Here is a 23,382-nt window from a genome sequence, read left to right as displayed (position 1 = left end):
GTTGGGGGTAGATTACAGCCGGCATTTCACCTCCAGCTCTTCGGATGAACTTCTAAAATTATTTTACTTTTTGACACCTTGCACATTTTCCGGGTATTTCCTGCTTGCTGAGAGTATATGTTCCAGCCATTGAAATACCAGTCTTTTCTCGACTACTGTCATTTGGTATTGGCAGAGCATCACTATCTGTGTTTTAGTTAGTCGTAGAGCGGTGAAATATGAAGACAAGATAAGCCCACATTTTTGTCATGCATGCATCACATGTTTAATTGGTTTTTATCACATGTTTCTGCGCAGCCAGGGTTAGTATTGCTCATGCGCTTTCTTAGCATATGATACTCAAAGGTTTTAACTGCCTCATCTGATCAGAGCTGTGCAGTGTTTACAGTACAGAAATGATTCATCTATTATTTATTTATGGTTAGAAACGTGGAACTAATTGTCTTTGTTGTTGAATGTAGACCCGCGTCAACCTGCAAGTCCTTCCAGCTCTGTTTGCAAAGATCTTTAAAGAGCTGAAAATCAGGGATGTAGAGGTCTATGCGGTATGTAAATACCTTGCTTGTTGTCAAGCCTTCTTTTTAAGCACTGGTATATGCAATTGTTATAAAAGTTAGTGATTTTAAAAATTCAAATGAGTAGTAGTTTTTGGTCTGTCTGAGTGTGTCGTGTACCTGTCTGTGTGTGTCATGTACCTATATGTATGTGTCATGAACCTGTTTTTGCGCGTGTGTCATAAACCTGTTAGTGTGTGTCATGTACCTGCTTGTATGTGTCATGTAACTATTTGTGTGCTATTGAGATTTCACTGATATTTTATTGTGAGGTAGAATATTTGGCTTGGTATCGATTTCATGGTACTTCTACTAAAGTTGCTACACCCATGAATAATTAACTCAGTGAAGAAAGTGCACGTAAGCTTGGCTGCTTTTTGCTCTTTTGGTATGTTTGTACTCTACCAGGTTTACTTTCCCATGGTGTCACTGCCTGATGCTCCGTTATCCATTTGAAAATGCTTAGTAATTACTTGATCATTTTAGCTTGGACAAAAAAATTCGATATCTCCCATGTCTGTCTGCTCAATGCTGTATATCTGAGAATTTCTCCTTGTTGCTGTCTACCTCTTCTCTTTTGGCGGCTGTGTTTATTTGTGTTTGTTGCTGCAACTGATCTGTAAAAGAACAGAACCGTTCAAGAATGCTTTTGACCAGCTTTAGGAAGTGTTTGCTTGCAAATTCACTTTGTAGTGGAAATTATCTGCATAAGATTGTTATCGTTGAACTCTCTGGCTTGTGTTGGGTTCCGCTTGAGATCCAATGAGCGATAGCATCAGTACGAAAAACTTAATGTCTAATTTATTCCTCCCGATTCTCTGATCAGCTAGCACTCATGGCTTTTACTGTCTTTGCATAAGAGATAAACACAATTTGTCATGTTTTGCGCCAAATTGTCCACTCTTAATATTATTTCCAGCTCAACCTTGTTCAATAGCATGGCGTTTATATAGGTCATATTATATAGGTCAGCAAACACATCTCTAGCTCTTCATTGGCAATCCAGCAATTCAAATAACTTCATTAAAATTGAGTTGTGGATTCTGTATTAAGTTTTATCCTCTCTCGACAGCATTTGGTCCCTTCCTTCTGTTCCTGTTTCATCAACCTATAAAACTATTAAACTTACAACTTAAGAAAAAAATTTACTTGTTCATCTGAATTTACTGTTACCAGTCAAATAGATCGCTAGATTCATGGATATACTGCATGTGTATACATGTAGAACTATTCATACCTTGTGCATTCTCAGATGCTGCTCTCGACGCCGCATAACTTCAGCAACAGGTTAAAGGAAGAGGTACTGAATCTACTGCTCGTGAAATACAAGATGGCCGCTGTCAATATCATCAATCAATCCCTACTCACTTCCTTCCTATATAAAACTACTTGCGGAGTTATCGTTGACATCGGCGAGAGAATTGAAATAGTGCCTCTAATAGACGGTATGCTATCGTGTTCTCTTATTATTTTCTGACTTTTTCACTTTAGCGTATTTTTGTTAACTGAAATATAGATGAATGTAGTTTCTTTTCAAATAAATATGTTTTTTGTTTAGTTAACTTGTTTAATCGTAGCCAAATAGTATGCACGCTCCTTTGCTATCCAGTGACATGAGATCTTACTTGTTGTTAGGTGTCATCCAGCTTGTTAAACAAAAACTATTGATATTTCTGGCTTAAATCAACACATAATAACACATGCATGTCAGACTCATTCAACATGCAAGCATTTTGATTTCATAGCCAGGGTGTAGCAGGAATTCATCAGCCGTGCGTTTATGGGAGATCAAGTGGAATATGTATTCTTCCCACACGGCTATGTTATTTCACACCTTCAAATACTCTTGTAGTCTTTAGTTTTTCCTCTTGCATTCATTTAACACTCTTCTCCAAAACTCTCTGTCTTACACTCTCTTCATCCCATGCCTTCTTTGCAATCTTGCTCTGTTACATGCATTCTACCTCTTCCAGTTTTCTATTTTTTTCTCTACACCTCGTCTACCTCTCTTCTTTCTCTCAACTCCTTTTCTTTCTTCTTTCTTTCTACCACTTCCTTCTCTCTCTATGATGAAGATCAAAAGGAGAATTCTTCTCAGCTCTTCACATTTATAACCTTTCCTGCAAGGAGCTCTTGGAGTATTTTCTGAACCACCGAGTGTCTGCAACTATGCATCTCTTGACACAGGGCACCTGGTAGGTGGAGGCTTAAACAGGCAATCATTTGGAGGCAGTCATATGACCGACAGCCTCAACAGTTACCTCGCTGACTATAGACTTTTTACTCCTGTTGAAATGCTCATTCCTCGCCTCGTCAAAGAAAAGGTAATTCCAAAGGAATCCTCAGATGTAACAAAATACTCGTTAAGTTTACACTCATTCACGTTTCACATTATACATACAAATCAACTGTTATAATATTCTCTATTGGATTCAAGGCATGCATTAAATTAGTTATGTAAATAGGATATTTGATTAGAAAAAGAATCAAAAGAACCACCGTGGTGTCCCGTGGTGGTGTCCGTAATCAACAGATACTTGCGTCAGTCTTGAGACAATTTATATGTAAATGATTTGGACGCAAGATAAGGTAAACTTTCATTTGGTTGTAGACTTGCTTCGTGTCGAGGCACTACGGAGATGACCTGCTGAAGTATATGTGCAATGAGTCAGAGTGCGAGATCACTGTTGACCTATCCAATTTTGATTTGCCTCCCAACTTTCATCTCAGGTGGAAATTCACTATTTCATGTTAATATTATTTATGCCAACAAATTGGGCATGTTACGAGTTTGCTCAGAAACAGTACTGTTTCCGCTTTTATTATTCAATACAGCAAATGGTTAGATTTGGATGAGTATATTGTTAGTTCCTTGATTGTACTCACAATATAATTATAGTATATGTTCAAAAACTATATATAAATTATATTAAATATATACATGTATATATGCAGTATATAAATATAAATTAATAATATAATTAATATTAATATAATAATACAATTAATTAATATTATAATATAAATAAATTAATATTAATTTATATATAAATTTTTATATATAATTTGTACTATATATTTACAGTATCGTATTGTTCCTTGCTTATATTTACATTTCTCTGCCAGGCACATAGCTGTTGACACAGCACGGTTCAAGGCCGCTGAAGGCCTAATGAAAACTGAGCTGATAGGGAATGATGGCCCTACCTTACCTAAGCTCATCAAAAACGCCATACAAAACTGTTCATCAAGCAGTAGGGATAGAATGTGGCAGAGTATTTACCTCAGCGGAGGAACAACCCTGACAGATGGCTTTGCCGAACGTCTACGAATAGAGCTAGGAAAGCTGGCTCCATCATCTATAACAATTGAGGTGAATTCTGTTGAACAGGCTTACTGCTATAGCAGTTTATGTTTGTCTAATAGGAACATATGCATCAGGTCGATCTGGAGATTAGCATAGCTTTTCGTTCAAACAAGTAAATGCTGCAGTATGGTGCTCTTTTCATACGCTATGATTTGACATACATACTTAGTAGATATTGGAACTCAGCACTAGTGAAGCACATTTGGTATGTCAGTGTTGTCAATATGATTTGATAACATCTCTTCCCTTTTCTTATGAATCAGGAAGAGTTGGTACAAGTTGGGATGATTTTGTATGAGTCAGTAAGAATTGATTTGTGCTGATATGATTCAATTTGGTACAAGTCAGTAAAAGTGGGTACAACTTAGTATGGTTTGATACGAGTCGGTAAGGGTTGGTACGAGTTGGTATGATTTGTTAGGAATCAGTAGAAGTTGATAGAAGTGAATGCAAAAGTGCAAAAGCGACTGAGGGGGTAAACCGATCTCAGTTAACTCGTGTAGCGCTTTGAACAATGCGTAGATCTGCACTTCTTGACTTTCCTGTAACAAAACCAGCGCATGCCATCGCTCTCGAAAGCTTGCCCACCTTTCTTTCACAGGATATTTACAAAAGGAAAAATGTTTACTATGTCGATACATTGTTCAGAATCAGTGCCTTAGAGTGGTAGCGCTACATACACGGAGGGCAAAACCCTGGATGTGTATTAGCGTAATGAAGGCATAAAAATCCTGTTCTGTTCATGAACATTGCTCTGTAATGCCTCAGTTTTCGAATAACCTAATCTTTTTTATTACAAGGCTATTGATTTTGAGTGCGGGTCACCCCTAATGTCAGCAATAAATATTACCTCTGTTTATTTTATACTAGGTAGTGCTACGCATGTCTATTGTTAGGATCTATTTGTTAAGTCCTCCACAACTACACTCTAGTAATAGGCATTACGACTGCGCATTGACCCAGTGATCGATTTTCTTTTTATCCATTTACCTTTCTCTTGCATATCGGTTGTGTTTAGGAGATCACCAAATGTGAGTCATTCACTTCACCTCACTCACCGAGTTTATTTTTCTGTTAGCGAATCGTAACAAGCGGTGTACCGGCACTTGTTTACCTTGCCTCAGCACTGTTGTTTATCAACAACTGACCAGAGTTCTCTCATGAATCTCACTTGACCACTGGTCATGTTTCTGAGTGCGAATACTTGTCGCTATAAAACTCTTTCATGGTTAAGGCGTTAAACCTGACACCCTGATTTAACCTCGGACTTTGTTGAGGCACATGGCTACCTACGTTGTTGGAAGCATACCAATGCTTGTGGAGTCATCAGCCCATAGCATATTTTAAACTCTTTCCTTCTATATGTAGAGTCTCTCATGTAGAGCTATTAGCTGTTTGTACCTGTTGACTAGTGGCTATGCATATACTTAATGAGGCGCATTACGACTGCAGAGTTCCGGAGCTAGTGTTACGCGCCATTATGTGACAGGCAACAGGTTCCAACATAGCGGCTACACACAGTGATGTGGAAAGATATGATACATTCGGCATGCGTAGTCAATAACCTTGGCACCAATTTCAGCATTTTCACGTCTCGCACATCTTATTGGTTAATTCTGTGACTACTGAGCACACTTTCCACATTTTGGGAGTGATAACAAAAATGTCATTAAAAATGACCCTTTTGTCATTACGATTATTTAATTATAGCTTAATAAAAATTTAAAATGTTTGTTGGAAATTACATTAAGCAAATTATTTTATTTGCTAATATACAGTTTACACTTGTATTATTGAAAAATGGCAGTTTTTTATAGAAGATTGTAGAGAAAACTTTGGCGATTCGTCGTAAAGTCTGGTCACCCTGTCAATATTCGATAGTTCTGATTATAGTGTCACATATATTAGACATCCTTTTGTGTAGCCAAGCTTAAAAAATCCAACTTCCATTTTCTACATATGAGCATTTTTGTCAGCAAAATGAGATATAATGACCACGCTATGTACTTAAATCAAAATATCTTTTCATTTGCAGTTTTTGAAAGACAATCTACTGCATTTGCATGAGAGAGGTCTTCTTATCTCCGTAAATATAACATAATATTGAATATGAACTTTGGTTTAATAAATAAATTAGTTGCTTTAGATTTTAATGTCGAACAACGTTATCAGAATATCAGATTATAAAATGAATGTCTGCATATATAAAGTCTTAATTGTTCTGTGTTTTATTTGGTAGAGATACGATTATCATGACACTTATAAGGTCTTGAGAGACCAAGCAAATTGCGCTATAAAACAATCGGTCTTTAGCTGTAGCAACTATTTCATCTTTAAAATTATTTAAAAAACAATTTTATGACAATGCTCGCCAATATCAAATATTGAAAACCGTGTGCTGTTTGGTAAAATTATTCAAATATGAAAAAATGAAAGCAGCACATTTACTCTTGGGAAGACGAGCCAAGTAGTACAACAGGTTTTATGGTTACTACTAGATGATTGCATCTGTTCATCAGCAGAGGGCAGCATTTACAAGAGTACAGTGGATATGCAAAAGGCTAACATTTTCTGTTCTTTTTTCATTGAAAGGAAGTTGTATTCTTGTAAGAAAATTGCTTATAACCAAAAAGTAACATTGCAAAATCTACCTGACATGAACCATTTTCATTCAAGTGTATTTAGATAGGATTTCACAACAGGTTTCTTACCATGCTTTAAGGGATATCGGATGGCCGGCACACAAGATGATTAAATACTGTGACTGTGTACTTTTGTCATTGCATTTAGAATGCCTTGTGTTTCGTACAGACCTAGAGGAAACCGGCAGTTAAGCAGCGTAGATACCTGCACTAGAATGTCAGAAGGCTTCTTTCATCTGCCGCAGCAGAGATAAGCCATGCCTAGCTCTCAGCTGACACTCCATTGTCCTCGCGTGTTTTACAGTCAACTTAGTGGAGAGATAAGCAAATCTTTTGTATTATTTGTTGTAACTACTATAAAGTCTTTCCTGTTGTACACCGCGTCAGATGCGGTGTCTCTCAGAGAGGGAGCTCGGTGCTGCAGACGGACGTGTGTAAGAGATTGTCGTCAAAACTGATAGCATTGTGTCTACGTGGTTGTCGTACATATGAGAGCCGTCTTTATCAGCGGTCAACTTCGCTGTGTACAACGTTCAAGTCTCATCATAAACTGGTGAATGTTTTATTCCGCTCGGTGCATGTTTTGTGTTGGCGATGCTGATAGTGGTTAGAAATGGATAGACTATCTCAAACTTGGCTGTTTTTCTTAGCTTTGAAGTCCTATCCAAATTCCTAAGGTTACATTGCCGTCAACTTAACATACTGTCAGCCACTAATGAACTTTGGTGAATAAAGCATTGGCCACTCAAATGATAGCGATTATCAGCAGTCCTGCCACTATTTGCTCCACCCAATTCTTTTTGTCTAATTGATATGAGGAATTGTCTGAGTCAACTCCAAGGGTTTGCCCTGCAAGGGTTTGTTGCACTGCGGCTGATAGGACTATGTAAAAGATTATCTTTAAGGTAAATAAGGGTTTTCTCACGAGCTGCATCTAGCTAGTGCCCTAACTAGTACAGTGTTTTAGCGATTCTTCTAAAATCTGACATTACGTCATTTTGCTGTTGCGAGTGGTACAGGCGTTAGGCAACACTTGAGGTTTTATCACCAGTTCCATAGACAAAAGTTAATATATTTTTCCAATCACTGCAGGCTAGAATAAATGTCTATGGGAGACTTCAAATTGAAACTAGTGTTTGCACAGCTACTTATCAATCCTGAACAATAGCACTTTGTGTGCAATCATCTATCGCAAATGAAACAAACTCATTGAACTTCTGTTGATATTTATGTTGCAGGTACACACGAGTCCTCACAGGTACCACGCCGCTTATATAGGTGCTTGCGCGATGGCCAATATGCCTGGGTTCCTTAACTCTTGTGTAAAAAGAGATGAGTGGCAATCAGTGGGAAGTCAGATTTGCACCAAGTTGAAAACTTCCGTCTAATGTTCTATGGAGAATTTACTAACTTTTCATTGACATCAACTAACGATATCCTATATATTATATCTCTATTTATTTCTGTACAGATTATCACTTGATAGAAGTTTCACACAATCATTCGTGTGTAATATATATATATATATATGGCGGAGTATAGTCTACACACTCCACAGTGCCACGAGTGATAACATATGACTGTGATAAAACAAACTGACTAGCCAGATAATTCCTCTTTAAATACTGCGTAACTTTAATTCAGTTACGTAAAACCCAATAATTTAGTAATAAAAATAATGACGAATCGATCACCCTACAGCATGATCAATTTCATTCACATACATAAATGTATGTAGAATAATATTGCACCGTTCGCCAATACATAGCACAAATTGAAACCACTGTAATCTGTGAATACATGTTTACACAGTTGTTACGGAAACAAGATTAGAGGGAGAGATTGGTATCTTTCCTTGGTGAGCAAGAAGTTCTTGAACAGTTGTAAAGTCAACGTCTTTCATTGTATGTTTGTGTAGTTTTTTGTGGCTCATTGCGATTATGTGATTCTGGCCTTCCCGTGCCTGCTTACGCGCCATCTCGACTCTCTGCTGCATGATTGCCTTACGCTGCTGATGCTCTCGTGCTTTCTGCAAATGTGCTCTTCGCTCATCACGTGTCCAGTGCCGGCCTACCTTTAGTTCTGACATTGTGTCATCATCAGTCGTCATGCCACATCGTTCATTCTCTAGTTTCTTTTTGCGCTCTTTCAATATCTTCGTTCTAATTGGTCGTCTTGTTATATATCTGCTACCGTCAGACCTACGTTTTACTACCCACTCCATGTGTGAGTTTTCTGTAAAGGTTCCGGCATCTTCGGTCACCTCCTGGTTGTCTTTGGTTAATGTAGAGTTCTTGGATTGTTGAAGGAGAATATGTTGCTGCTGAGCCATCGTCTCAGCTAGCTTATCTTCGGTTGTGTAGGTAATGTCAGTCGTACTAGTCAATGGAGAAGAGTTTGGGCTGTCTATTTGTCGTCTCTTTTTCTCTAATAATCTTCGACTTTGTTTTTTGCTAGGTGATAAGCTAAAAGACGATCCAGTTAGGTTTTTAGTGAGTTCAAGAGTAGTTGGAGCACTTTCAGCAGTGTTATAGGCGGTATCGTTCATCTCCGCCTGTGTTACCATTCCTGACTGTTCACTACCAGTCTGATGGCTCATTATTTTCGTTCCCATCTTAGGGACGACTCTGTTGCTACTATCAGTTTGCAGTTGATTTAATTTGGTACAAAGGTGATCAACGGAATCAAGTGAGAGTTCGGCGCACTTAACCTCGAGTAGTTGTCGAAACTTCAAGTCTTTTTCTATACCCGCAGGTAAATCGAGCTCCTTTGAAGGGCTTATAGTCTCGTAGTGGCTTGACTCACATTCCTGAAGCACAAAAAGATGATAAGTTTCTGTATTTGCACACTGACAGAATTAACGAAAAATATAACTTTTGGACATTTGCCAAGAATATTGCAATTTTTCATTGCATGAGATAAGCAGGAGAGTTATTACTACAATAATGACAACAAAATAAATAGAAAATATTGTCAGTATGCTTGAAAGATAGATTGCCAACCACTCAAGACAAGTTTGCCAAAAGACTATAAAACAATGTTGCCCAAGAGCTATAGAGATATTTTGCCAACATTGTCAAAAAATAGTTGCTAACTGGATATAAAGAAAGATCACTAAAGAGTTATAGAGATTGCCAATGTGCTCAAGAGATAAATTGCTAACAGGCTATGGAGAAATATTCGCAAACAAGTTGTCAACATGTTTCAAAGGCATTGCAACGTACCTGTTCAGAGCTGCCAGCACTATCTTGTCCCACACCCGAATCTTTTCCTTCCTTTTCTTTTTGGCTGGGTAGTGTAGCTGTGTCGGTGAGATTACTCTCATCTTCGTATTCAGATCTCTGTAAACAGTAACCATATCTGTTGAGTCTGGCCAAACATACATCTCATTGATTCTCATATCTAGCTAGAGACCCGAGTCAGCTGACACTCGCTAAGATAGGGAGTGCTTGAGCGCAAGTCTAGTATCATCATATAACCTTTATATCTGATGTTGGGGTATGCGTACTCACCTCTTCTACGACGTCAAGTGGCATCCCTCTAATATCTTGTGTATACACATATTCATAAACATGATCCTCTTCAATGTTGCTACAGCACTCTTCGAGGAAACCATCATCCATCTGCAGAAAAGGCCAGTAATGATGCTATTTATGATTGTGTTAATGGCCAGATGCGTAAGGCAGCAAAGCCTGTAAAATTCATCTACGCTAATAGCTCATGGCTCCCCAGAGCTAGAAACAGCAGATCGTCAAAATTTGTCTTATTCCTTTTGAATGCATAAATTGTTCATTTGCCGCCAAAAATCTGGCCGGGCGTTGTTCGCCAATGCAATTGCTTGACATCAAAAGTGAGTTCACCCCAAGTTTAATCATTTGCAGTATTATTTTTATAAATTGCAGCCAGTGTTTTGATATACAGACTGATTGATCATTTCTTATTCGCTGAAATCCAATCCAAACACTGCCAGCATGTGGCGCTACTTAGCTTAACAGGGCTGGGCATATTAAACTAGTTTTCGCGTAAACACTGCCTGGGCATACAAAAAATATTATTTTTCACTAAAAGCCTCCGCCGTGTTAAACAATCCTTAAATAGGTTGTATTTCACTGGCTCTTAATCAGAGATTAGCCGAGTGTAAATGGAGTAAGAATGGAAACAAGATACCAAGCTATGCTGAGTACATCAGAACATGAACCCACTCCAACCTGGTTAACTCAAATTACAGCTATGAAGAAGGAAAGTAACTGTGGATGATGCGCACCTGATCTGGGTGAGCCAGTCTGCAAATTAGCAGCTGAATATTCGCTCCGCTCTCTCTAAAGATCTTAATAGCATCCGCTCTGTTTCTCACATTTTGGTTGTTTACCTACAATAATATACCAAAATGTTTATAAGTAAAACAATGCCATTAGGTAAGAGCAATACAAAGCTAATCGTTTGATCTCTCTGGAGAAACCAAGTACAAACGAAAGAAAGGAGTGAACAATGCAAGGTAATAAGCATCAAAGACCACCTAGTACACACGGTTATAGTAGGGCCAAGTGTTGATTCTCTTTTTGATAAGATAAGTGACCCATAAAAACTTTTCGGTGCAACTTGCATTGAGCGCGTTTTCAAGAGTCACTCACCGCTGTTTAAATTGACCAGAAGTCAAACAATAGATGATTGTTTTGAGGAGTTGGCCATTCCTCTCACTTTACAAAATTAGACCATTTGAAGGCAACCAACCTACTACTTGGCATCTGCACCGATCCTCTGCTCTAAATCTAAACGGAGTACATGAATGCTTTCATCATCGTGATGTTACCTGAATTATTTGATCTCCTTTTTGTATTGTTCCATTTCTGCTTGCCACAGAATTGGCCTCGACTTTTTCTATGTAGATATTAGACATGTCCTCATCTTCAGCTTTCTCATAGGAGAGAGTCAGTCCAATTCGGTCAGAGTTACAATCTCTTCTCAAAATGACTTTCTAGAAAAGGCACCAGACAGACGATATTAACACTTGATAGCTCGCTAAAAGTGGTTAAACTAACGCGCAGTGTATTGCAGAGCTGTCAGCCACCGTCAATCAGGCTAATTCCTCATTTTCTCAAAGTCATCTCACCTCATTAGCAGCATATGTTTATGGCAGGAGAGACGATATCACTATTGTCTAAGAAGCGTTTAATAACACTTATACAAGGTGCCTGATGCCTGACGGCTCCCTTGCAATGATTAGCCATGCTATTTGAGTTTAATTAATCATATTATACGCGACTATTTATTGTCAGTGATAAAATAACTACAAACTCCACGCCGAGTAAATGGAAAGCAAACATCATTGAATTGAACTGTAGGCTAGCTTATTTGTAGACACAAAATCCAATAAACATCTAGATTCCAACAGAACAACTAACTTGCGAGTAAGACTGCACACACACTGACCGCCAAGTTTAAACACTGTTTTTAAGTGAGCTGTTTGTTTTTGCCAACCCTGGGCATGTTATGAATTAACATGTTTTCAAGCCATCATAAATAAACACGACTGTTTTAATTAGACAATCGTACGTACATGGTATTCAACTTCATAGGCTCCATCATCTAGCGTTGATTCACTGCTTGAAGCGGACATCGCCAATACTTCCTCACATGAGCTAAAATATACAGAGTTTAACATTTTAAAACACTGCAATCTCATGGCCTTCGTCGTCGTATTGAACTTGATTTGCACACATTAGATATCGTTCGATCATTAAGTATCATAGCTCAATCACTAGGTCACCGCTTTTCCTAACTAGCATTGCATAAAACGCTATTGTTCATAATATTTTATTAGTCGCATTGTGGAGCAACGGAATGAGCATGATTAACTCTTGCACAATAGAACCAGAATAGCAACTCATATATATTAATGGAGATTAACTGTTATTCCTAGAACAAAGAGAAACGCTTTATCAATTGACCAAGTTTCATCTTACACGAGTAAATAAATTAGAAATGTTTTAAGAACATTTCAAGAAGTTTGCTGTTAATGCGTCATTAGTATTCTGACGCTTCATGTTATACAATAAGGGCAGCAGCGGCGGGGCTTGTGGTAACCCGACCCTCTTGCTTTGATTAAACCAACTTTCAATCAAAAACAGATTCCAAGTTGTTTTACTAACGCAATCTCTAGTTGCTAATTAAATGTTATATGAAACAACAAGAATAATTACGGGGAGGTGATGTTTTCTTTACCTGGTAATGGGTGGAGGTGCTGGAACAATGAATATCTTTGAGTTTGCGGCATCTGATGAAATCGAACACTCCGTCTGAGTCGCTACTGAAGATAGGCTAAGTTTCTCCAATCGCGAATTCTGTGTGTTTGTAATACGGGTGTTGCTGGAACGTCTCTCTACCTCCACCACGATTGGCTCCTGCGCTGCATTAAGAGAGTCGACCGTTTCTTCGTGCGTCGCATTTGATAAATCCTTGCCGTTCACCTAAATATCATATGATTTACAATAGAAACAACTATAATAGAAATACAGAGGCATTAACAAACATGCAAACGAATGTTTCGATGTGTTTCGCAGTTTTCACAAACCTTTACGATGGTGAAATCCAAATCACGAAACATTTTATCTGTGACACGGTGTTGCCTGTTTAACGGCTTCATTGTGTGAAGTAGTCAACTGTATTCAACTCGAAGGAAACAAGTGCTATGATGTGCAGCGTGTATGCAGCGCGGTTATATACACCTTTGGATTACAATACCTCTTCACCTTAGCGTGAACTTTTTAGGAATAACAAATACTTTTGTATTCAACCAATTGGATTCATTAGAAAATGCAAAATTGAACACACAAAGCAAATTATAGAAGTGGTCACGATATATGTTATAATTATCAGGTCAAGTGTTGGTAGGTACAGTAGAATGACGCAAATACTCGTTGCAGGCATACATGATGCTCAGCTGTGCACTCGAAATCTGGCAATCTTCCTAACTTTCTGAGAAAGGAACTGATGAAAAAAATTCCATAGCGGAAAACCGTATTTTTTCTCTGCTTAATTTAAGAATGTGTTGCAATGCTTGGAACATTCTAGAATTGGGTACATAGCTGTTTGTTATGCGAGTTAGAGCTATGTGATATTATCTATGAATATCTGAATATATCTGAATCTATGAATATTATAAATATATCTATTCTGCTGCAAGTGCACTCATAGGATAGATCTTTACTATTTCTTTTAAGTTTGTACTTGAAATATGTTGAGAGAAAGAAGTTGACCAGCGAGGCATACTAATCGAGGCTTACAATACAGAAGAATGCACGAGTAAACTATAGAACACTAAAGGTATATCATATTCCATGTTGTTAAATAATAGCAATGAAATGCTCCCATGAGACATTATCAAGAAATGCTAAAAAATGTCGAGCGCTCTCAACCTAATGATGACGCATGAAATATTATTCTGAAGCACCTTATTTGTCCTAACTATGCCAACTAAGAACTGACTGCATCTCAGTCGGTTAGCCGCTAAATGTTACACTATTTCTCCCGAGATAAGCGAGTGTAGCTGGCCATTCCCAGCTGACAAAACTAATGTTACACGACTTTATTTGATATGCGATACCTCCGGCTACTAACGACCTTCCAGTTATACTCGGCATGAGCCGTGTCAACAAATTAGGTTACACGCATGTTTAATGTGGAACAAATTAATTTTAAACAGTAAGTTTAATGGCAGCAAGCACGCACAAATGTGTCACATCTGCGGTCACAGAGGTGGATATTTGAAATGTGCGCAGCACAACATTGTAATAGCAAGCAGGTGGGGTATCATGGGAAGGCAGTTCGTTGACACATATATAGTTGCGAGTAAATAGTAGAACTAAGGGATTATACGGATAAGAAGGAGTTGGCCATCTGCGTATTTGAGTGACAGCAATATCTCGAACAGCGTACAGCGAGTGGTTGACAGATACTAAGCACGATGTTTAGCTGCAGGCCAGCTGCTTTGCGCAACAGAGTCAGAAATTAAACAATGTTATCTGTTATCTATGCATCATTGATGATGCAATTTGTCTCATCACCGATATTTATGTTGATAAGGAGTTTTCTGTTCTTGCTTCAAAATATCAACAAACCCAAAACTGTTCGTGACAGAAATTTCATTGGCTCGCAAATTTAATGATACACTGAAAGATGGTGAAAATGCAGCCAAGGATCAGGATCATACCAGCTAAGATCGATAGGAATTGGTTTGATACAAATTGTTGTGATACAAATTGAAAGAAATTACTGCTCATGAAAAAAATTCGGCTCTGAAAGGTCAATCCAATTGTGAAAAAAGTTAGTTATAGCATAGCGAAGCTAGGTATGGGGGAACAAGTTGCATGAAAATTACATTTCCTGTATAAATAATTACTTATACTTATACAACGAACGACATAAAAGCGAACCGTTTATGAATTACGCAACACCAACATGGCCACTACAGTCATAAATACATAAGATAACATGTATTAATAAGATGAAAAAAATCGATCATGCGCAGTGTTATGGACAAGCTAACAAATATCGCAACTTTACACTTTAGCAAGATCGATCTCTGATAAAATTGATCAAATTTCAGTCATGGCCAGCGGGTGACTTTAATAACCTACCACCAGCTTTGTTTTTATGTATTTGAGAGGTTGGCTTGGTTTGGTAACATTTAGCCTTTTCTTCAGTTTAAATGTTAATATTCTAAGTGACAAAGTAGTACCTCAACGCAGACTGGGGAGTCAATCAACTAATTATACTTTTGATTATAGAGTAATGTACGAGATCAAAGGCTACGCGGGTCATATCCTGCTTCCTAAAATGCATTAGAATAATATTTCACTAGGCAGGGGCGTCAGACTGAATAGAAAAGCAAGGCTGATGGCTGGTAGGAATACGTCTGAGACATTATGTGGTCTGAAGAATAGCTACCGGCCATCCTTCCCACCACAACTTCCACTTAGTCGCACCTCAACTAGGGCTAAATTACCTGAGGGCCTGCTTTTATATCTACTACATTTCTATAGGCCAACAATTCAAAGCTCAACCGACAGGACTAAGTGTCATCCAGCAGATGCTAACTCAACATTGTAGCTTTATTTAAGAGTTGCTTCCTCTTTTCGTTGTAATACAAGGTAGGGTATGAAGCCAGCTGATGAAGGTAATGGATTTATTGCTATATAAATACAATATTTTACAGATTCGGCAATAAATGGCCATGAAAGTCAAGCCAGACTTCTTGATGAAATGTGGAGAGCAATTAATGAACAGTTATAAGCGCCCTAATTAATCAAATAACGCCTCCAAATAATTAACTCCAATCACAATGCCTATTCTACAATGGGAGTACCCATTCCAACACACCTAGAAGATGAAATGGCCCTCGTATTATGTACTCCTGTAAATAATCACTGTAAATGCCATCATATGCTAGAAGGATGATGCTCAAACCGTGTGGGTAGCGATGAGTTTCTACGACCAATGTTCAATCTTAGAGTCACCAGCTCTTGTTTCGTAAACAAAGGCAAGATTGCGAAATATCAAGATGTTTTCAAATTGAATGTGGTTGGAGCATTATGTAGGCGTACGAGTGAAAACGTGGCATGCTATGCATTATAAAGGTTTACATGAGTATCAAATGACTTCAATAAAAACTGTAATATAATAACAATGGAAGGAGTTTGGCTTCTCTTACACAGATATATCATTCAATGGAAACTCTTTTACTGTTTTTACATGGTCAGCGAGTTAGATTGACTCAAGCTGCAGCGTTCAAGAGAAGAAAAATGTCTGAATTGCTCGATGTAAAAATGTTGTCATTTTATTTTATAAGGAAATTTTGCCAACAACCAAATGCCATTTATGTACACCAACTTTGAATGACAAAATTACCAATAGAGCAATTCCAATAGAGCAAAGATTTAGTAGAAATAACCATACTCGTTATTACAATATCAACTCACAATACTTACTATTTACAGTAAAAGTAGCTCAATAAATTTATTATTGGCTCACACCTAGTCCAATTCCCACATTGGTAGCACAGACAGAGATCTGGTATTTGATTTGTCTTATAACAACGGTATACATCAATTACAAAACCTCCTTTCCGTCTCTCGATAAGTCACTTTTTTATGCTGCTTGATACCAGTAGCAAAAGTTCAAATCATATTTTTAAACAATAATATAACATGCTAGATGATGAATTAAATGTGTTACATAAAATTAACTGACAGCCTCTCAGCTATAAGCCAAACTATGGGATTCCTACAAATATGTAGGAATCCCATAGTTACGTAGGTAAACAACTTCAAGTATCTTCAAGTATCTCATGAGTTTCTCAGTAATTAGAAGTTTGGTACAAAATGATATCAAAGTGTCAATCAAATGCAATGATTGAAGAGATAAGATAGAAGAGGACAATCCCTGGTAAGATCTATTATTCTAGCAATTAACCAGTGAGTTAATAACAATAGACTCCATAGAGCTACACTACTGCTGTACCACGCTAGCCTTTCGGCCTTTCATGTCTTGATTGAGTAACTCACTAACGTGCCAAAAATGTGCAAAGAACTTTGATGACCCTTTGAAGACAGACTAGCCACGCTATCCAAACAAGCACTAAGGTAATTCCAAAGCACGGACTAGGTGAGAGAGGCTGATGAGAGAGGGTGATGAGACAAGCTGATCAGCGGGAAGCTCCTGGGTGCTCCCCATTAGACAGCAGATCAGACTGGCCACTTCAATTAATTGCAAGCATTTATGTCAGGTGTGTTCGGCTATCTCTAGACCTCCTTAATTCCCATTATATTCCTCGTTATTCCACGCCACTAATAAATGAATAAATATATATAGATATATAAATAAATATGACAAGACGATTTTTATGATTAAAATTTTTCGTGGCAACTACAATGTTGATTCATGCTTGACGCTCCAGCTTCGATTGACTGTTAGAAAACTGGCAATCACAGCTTGATGAGCTCCAAACGTGAATCAACATTGTAGCTGCCATGAGGAATCTTAGCCATAAAAATCATGTAGTTTTAATAAACTCAACTCATAGAGTTTATAGTTCTCTTTTTGAACTTAATTACTTTGAAATGGCATATATAATATATAATATATAATATAGATACAGCTATACACATCTAGGTATATGCCCATTCTGAACAGGTTTGGTTTCAGTTAGAATATGTTAGTAGGAGATATTCGTTGAAGAAAATTTACAATTCTGTTCACTAAAATATTGAGGTGTTAGCATTCAAGAAGTATTCTGAGGATGCAACCTTTGTTAGTTAGTATTTACTATTGGCGTGGTGCACAAATTAGGAAACAAAGGCTACTAGCGGACCGGCGAGCTAAGGTTAAAAAAGTGGCAATAATGAAAATTGATAGCTGACAGTGTGATGTCTTAGAAAGCTCAGGATAAAGAATAAATACTTTTATGGCAGAGAGCCTGCTGACAGGAAATAAACTCAACCTAATAGCCCTGAGATAGGATGGCTGACCTAAATATCAGCACAATCTGATAGCCTGGGAATTTATACTACGGTTTCCACTTGGTGTTTGCTTTGGCAGAGCATCAACTAATGCAATCACCCAGCATATTTTTACTTTAGATACATCTATCAGTTGTTGAGGCGAGGCCTGCCTCCTTCGTTGACAATGGGACATGAGAGGACGATTAGCTTAAACAGGCTGAGTTACGGAACTGTTGCTTGCCAGAATCGAGTGAGTCAAGTCTCTTATCTTGAGGAGTGATAATTGATTGATGTCATTGATCACAAGAACTCTCTTTACCTACAGTATCAGCACCAGTGCTGAAGATATGAGACCATCTGTCAATAATAAGCCTTGCGTCACCTGCACCCACCTGTCATCTCATGCCTACTACCTACAGTGCATTTTTTACTGTATACCTTTTCATTTTTATGTAGGTAGCAATGGCGAAAGGTTATTTCTTCAAAGTTTATACATTTCTTTGTTTTTTAAAGTAAATTCATACTGAAATTTTAGTTTTTTCAAGCCTTTTTGGCTAATGGCATGATGAAAGGCAAAGAAAGCCTTCTTAGATAATAGAAGTGACAAATGCTGCCTACTCCTATTTCTAGCTAACTATTATTAAATGTAGTGTTATTTTTATAAGTTTTTTTAGGATATCAACAATACAGATGCACAGAGTAATAAAGTTCATATTTTAAACTTGATAATACACCTAAATCATTTAACACAGCCCTAGCAATCTACTGACAAGCATTTTATAACCACTCAAATTTGCTACAGATTTCGATGTACAGGACTCACCTTTAAAATAACAAAGTCCATAATTTATCGTTTATGTAAAGATAGTCTTGGCTATATCCAGATAGTCTTGCAGTCGAGGTAGAATAGTGCTTGTTAAATCAGCGAGGAAAATTGGAGGTCAGAGAGTTTTTGCCATGGAGGAGCGGCAGCGGCTAAGAAGGTAGACTAATCTGTACTGATGGATCTCTATAGGCGTGCGCTTCATGCGTGAAATGAAGAGTGAGAATAAAAGTCAGGCTTGATGAAGTGCAGGGATTGCGCATGCAGCAGAGATATTGGCTAGATGAATTCCAGTTAGCCAATGAGAGACGAGTAATAGGGACACATACGTACGCGTATGAAGAGACTGGTGTCAAGAGCTAAAGCCGTCTATCAGAATATATAAGCTTGCGAGCTATTCTTCTGAAAAGCAATGACTTTATTAGAAAGTTACGTAAGCCGGCATAACAAACTAAAGAAATTTGCTGAAGACAATAAAATTTATGTTGGAATAGAAAAAACTTGTTTCTTGTTTAATAAAAAATGTGATGGCTTGTTTAGTGATGTACATTTTGCCTACAAATGACCTTGATTTGCGCTTTGCGCACTCTGGTCTCACCATAAAAATATCTTTTGTGGTAGTATTTTTGACACATTTCTAAATTATGTCCAAAAATTCCCTAGTTCCAGGACACCTAGTTCCAGGACACCGAGCCGGCCTCATGTGGCCCAGGGCTCAGCATTCTACAGACTGAACAATGGGTCAAACGCAGCAAACCTTTTCCCTCGATGACATGACCACAATTATATAAGCAACACTTATGAGGTCTATTAATGGTGATGACAGAGTACACAACAGATCAAAACGCAACTATAGTTTCTGTGTCACAAGGGAAAATCCTCCAACAGTGTGCGGGTGGTAGTATCGTTACCTACCTCATGCATCGCTTTATTTTCTCAGCACTGAAACTAAGGCTAACTGTCTCGAGAGGTCGCATACAGGAATCGAAAAGCAATAAAAATATAGTGTGATTATGTTTAGTGATTGGCTCAAGCATGAATGTAGTCAGTGCTATTTATGGCGCTAGTGGCATGTAATTCACCATAGGAGGAAACAGTGAAACCTCATTGCCTGGTATCTTCGTGCCTCGAAGATGAACTTACACAAAATTTTAGTAGATTTTATTAGAAAGTATCAGTATTTTTCTATAATTTGTGATTGTTTCTGATGTTTGAGGTGGTCTGACTGCCAGGATGTTGCAAGATTAAAATTGACAAAACTTGCTCGCGGTTAAAACACTATGAAGAAAACATGATCAGATCATCTTAAACATCAAAAACAATTGCAAATGATAGAAAAATACGGATACTTTTTGATAAAATATATTAAACTTTGGTATAAGTTCAACAAGTTTTTCAAATAGGGCTCTCTCAGCAATGTTTCATATCGGCTTTTAGAAAAACGCTTCCTAAAGGTTGTCAGAGCTCGCAAGAGGGTGGATAAGAAGAGTGGTTAAGTTACATTACTTCAAACACAGAGGGAATCGTAGCACAGGGCGCCACTTTGAATTTTAGATGGCGAAATAGCCTCTGTTCTATAATTATCCTCAACATGATAGTATATACGGGTAACAGAGGCTATTGTACCACCTCCAATACATGGAATACAGTGAGAACAGAGGCTACCGCACTGCTCAAATGTAACGAGAATAATAGGAAAGGGACAATTACATCACATCAATTACATCTGTAGAAAATAGTGGAAACAGAGGCTCCCTTCCCACCTCCAACACATAGAGGAGAGTGGTACACAGGCTATTGTGTAATAAGTAACTTAATATACTATAATCATCAAAGAAGAGTCAAATTATGGTTTATTAGAATCAATAGTAGACCTCTTATACATTTCTCGCTGTACGTTACAAGTGGTAACTTGTGACTTCCTCAATTTCTGTTGACCTATATCCTGTTGTTCAAACTGATGTCACTTTAAACTATTCTAATGAATTTAAATACACAACATGTGGTAATAAATTCAAGCAAAAATGAATTTATATGTTAACTATGTAAAATCAGCTGTGAAGGTCAAAGAATCGATATGTTTGATGAAAAGATGTTCCCACGCGATCGGAAATCAGAAGAAGAGCATTAAAAGTTTAGGTGTCGTCAGGAAATAGATTAGATCGAGGCCGTCGATTGAAAATCAAAGAGTTTCAAATAGTCGGTAAACATACGCAAGGCCAAACACGCTTTTTAACATGAGAGGAGCCGTTAGATTGTGAGGTAGTCAGAGAGAAACAAACGGATTATATAGATAGCTCTGGCCTCTACCTACCTCTAAGCCTTCAGATAGCAGCCGCTACGAAAGGTGAAGCGTGCAAATTGTTTCTTTCAGATTTAATGAATTCACGAGCGGCAGCTTTTGATCTTCGTTGTTGACAAATGAAATTAAAATTTCCAGTTATCACCATCAATCTTAATCACTACTTACGCATTCTTACATAAAAGAAAGACTTAGTCGGCCAGTGTGTAACAATCTATAGGAGCTAGTGGCAGGCTTGATCGAGTGCTTGCTCGTTGTCACAGGACCAAGGGCCTAGGGCAGCTTTAACAACCTCTTTATTATGAGAGTGGGAGCTTGAGAACTGGTCGATGAGAATAGCATCAAAGAATCTGCAGACATATTTGTTCTGAAACTATATATTGTAGAGGACCAGACATCAATATCATCACATAAAATCACTTATACTATTGAATTGGTTAAATGTTTTGGGATGATATGTAACACCTAGAGCACTTGCTAACAGCTGCCATCCACTTTCAAGTGACAGTGGTGTGGGAATGTTTAGATTCAGAGCTTCATTAGAGCCAATTACCTATGTGTTATATCACAGATTTGGCATCATTCAAGCGGTTAAATGTTTTAATCTAGCTAATAAGGTAATTGATTGGACATGGCACAGCCTCTGCGTAATGCCTGTCAAGCTTTAATTATAACATCGCTGGTCTAGTGGATCCGTAGAAACAGACATTTGCAATAGACTGAGGTCTACACAAGCAGTCAGTTAAAAACCTTTTGTGAATACCTCAAAATCTCATAGGCTATTAGCCACAAGCTATCACACTGTTTGCTGACATAACAGTTGAGGCGGTTACCAACATCCATCTAGGCAACCCGAATTAGGGTATATTTCAGACATGACTCTACTACCAGAGTTCTTCATGCCATTTTTTACGCGTACTAACATAAAACAAATATTTAAAACATTCTTTCTAAAACTACTACAACAGTAAAACAACAATAAAGCCTTCCCAAGTACATGTGCTAATGTTTCGAACTGGAATCACGGTTTGCAATTTTAAAGATGGACTTGCACAAAATTTTAGCAAATTTCATTAAAAAGTATCGATATTTTTTATCATTTGCGATTGTTTTTGACATTTGAGGTGATCAGACTGCCAGGATATTTCAAGATTAAAATTCACAAAACTTGATCCATGGTTAAAATGCTCAAAAAGAGAATACCTGAGAAATAACGTTGTTATCGTTGCTATAGTTGATATCGGCTATTGCTTTTAAGTCACGAGAATCACGAGTCTCTATTCTGTCAGTCTCTTTGCGACTATAGATGTCATAGTCACACTTTCCCTTGTCAAGTTTTGTCGATTTCAATTTTAAACATCCTGGCAGTCAGATCACCTCAAACATAAAAAACAATCACAAATGATAGAAAAACACTGATGCTTTCAGATAAAATCTACTAAAATTTAACGCAAGTTCATCTTTAAGGCTGCCATCCAATCATAGTTTCTCCTTTAAGGCTGCCATCCAATCATAGTTTCTCCTTTAAGGCTGCCATCCAATCATAGTTTCTCCTTTAAGGCTGCCATCCAATCATAGTTTCTCCTTTAAGGCTGCCATCCAATCATAGTTTCTCCTTTAAGGCTGCCATCCAATCATAGTTTCTCCTTTAAGGCTGCCATCCAATCATAGTTTCTCCTTTAAGGCTGCCATCCAATCATAGTTTCTCCTTTAAGGCTGCCATCCAATCATAGTTTCTCCTTTAAGGCTGCCATCCAATCATAGTTTCTCCTTTAAGGCTGCCATCCAATCATAGTTTCTCCTTTAAGGCTGCCATCCAATCATAGTTTCTCCTTTAAACCATAACTGTCACAAACAACTTTTATCGTATTTACTGGGTAACTCAGACACGCTGATTCCGATTTTGTACTCAAAATAAAGATTAGTCCACTAACCTTCAAAGTTATTTAGGCTTTTTTAAAGCGTTTCAATATCCGTTTTGAAAACATCACAATTGGCATTACAAGCTCCGCCCATAAATATGTGACGAATCCTAGCTTTTTCAGAAACGGAAGTTAGGAATGTTTAGTCCGATTTAGAATAATAGAGATGGGTGTCTTAAAACCCATTATTATCTAAATCCAGCCTGTAAAATAATTTCAGTTTTTTATGAAAGGGATATAAACTATTTAAAATTGCTTGCAGCTTGTCACATGA

The 23,382-nt window shown here is 37.7% G+C and overlaps 2 protein-coding genes across 3 annotated transcripts in view; one reads left to right on the top strand and one right to left on the bottom strand.

Annotated features, from left to right (window-relative positions):
• LOC137389515 (uncharacterized) overlaps nt 1-7,951 on the top strand; it is a 33,386-nt gene extending 25,435 nt beyond the window's left edge. For both annotated transcript variants that reach the window (XM_068075542.1, XM_068075541.1), the window contains exons 11-16: nt 462-545; nt 1,807-1,999; nt 2,742-2,878; nt 3,166-3,284; nt 3,681-3,927; nt 7,802-7,951. In XM_068075542.1, coding sequence (XP_067931643.1) covers nt 462-545; nt 1,807-1,999; nt 2,742-2,878; nt 3,166-3,284; nt 3,681-3,927; nt 7,802-7,951 — 930 coding nt within the window. The remainder of the gene's footprint in view (nt 1-461; nt 546-1,806; nt 2,000-2,741; nt 2,879-3,165; nt 3,285-3,680; nt 3,928-7,801) is intronic.
• Nucleotides 7,952-7,999: 48 nt separating this feature from the next.
• Nucleotides 8,000-19,081, bottom strand: LOC137389516 (PDZ domain-containing RING finger protein 4-like). The gene is made up of 8 exons (XM_068075543.1): nt 18,885-19,081; nt 12,786-13,030; nt 12,121-12,202; nt 11,374-11,538; nt 10,828-10,932; nt 10,076-10,186; nt 9,788-9,904; nt 8,000-9,372 (listed from the first exon to the last, which is right to left on the bottom strand). Exons 1-8 carry the CDS (start codon nt 18,903-18,905, stop codon nt 8,368-8,370), a joined length of 1,851 nt encoding a protein of 616 aa, XP_067931644.1. The 5' UTR covers nt 18,906-19,081; the 3' UTR covers nt 8,000-8,367.
• Between the last annotated feature and the right edge of the window lie 4,301 nt (nt 19,082-23,382).

The sequence above is a fragment of the Watersipora subatra genome, chromosome 3 (genome assembly GCF_963576615.1).
Source record: "Watersipora subatra chromosome 3, tzWatSuba1.1, whole genome shotgun sequence".
Classification (NCBI taxonomy): Eukaryota; Metazoa; Bryozoa; class Gymnolaemata; order Cheilostomatida; family Watersiporidae; genus Watersipora; species Watersipora subatra.
This window is presented reverse-complemented; position numbering and strand designations above follow the sequence as displayed.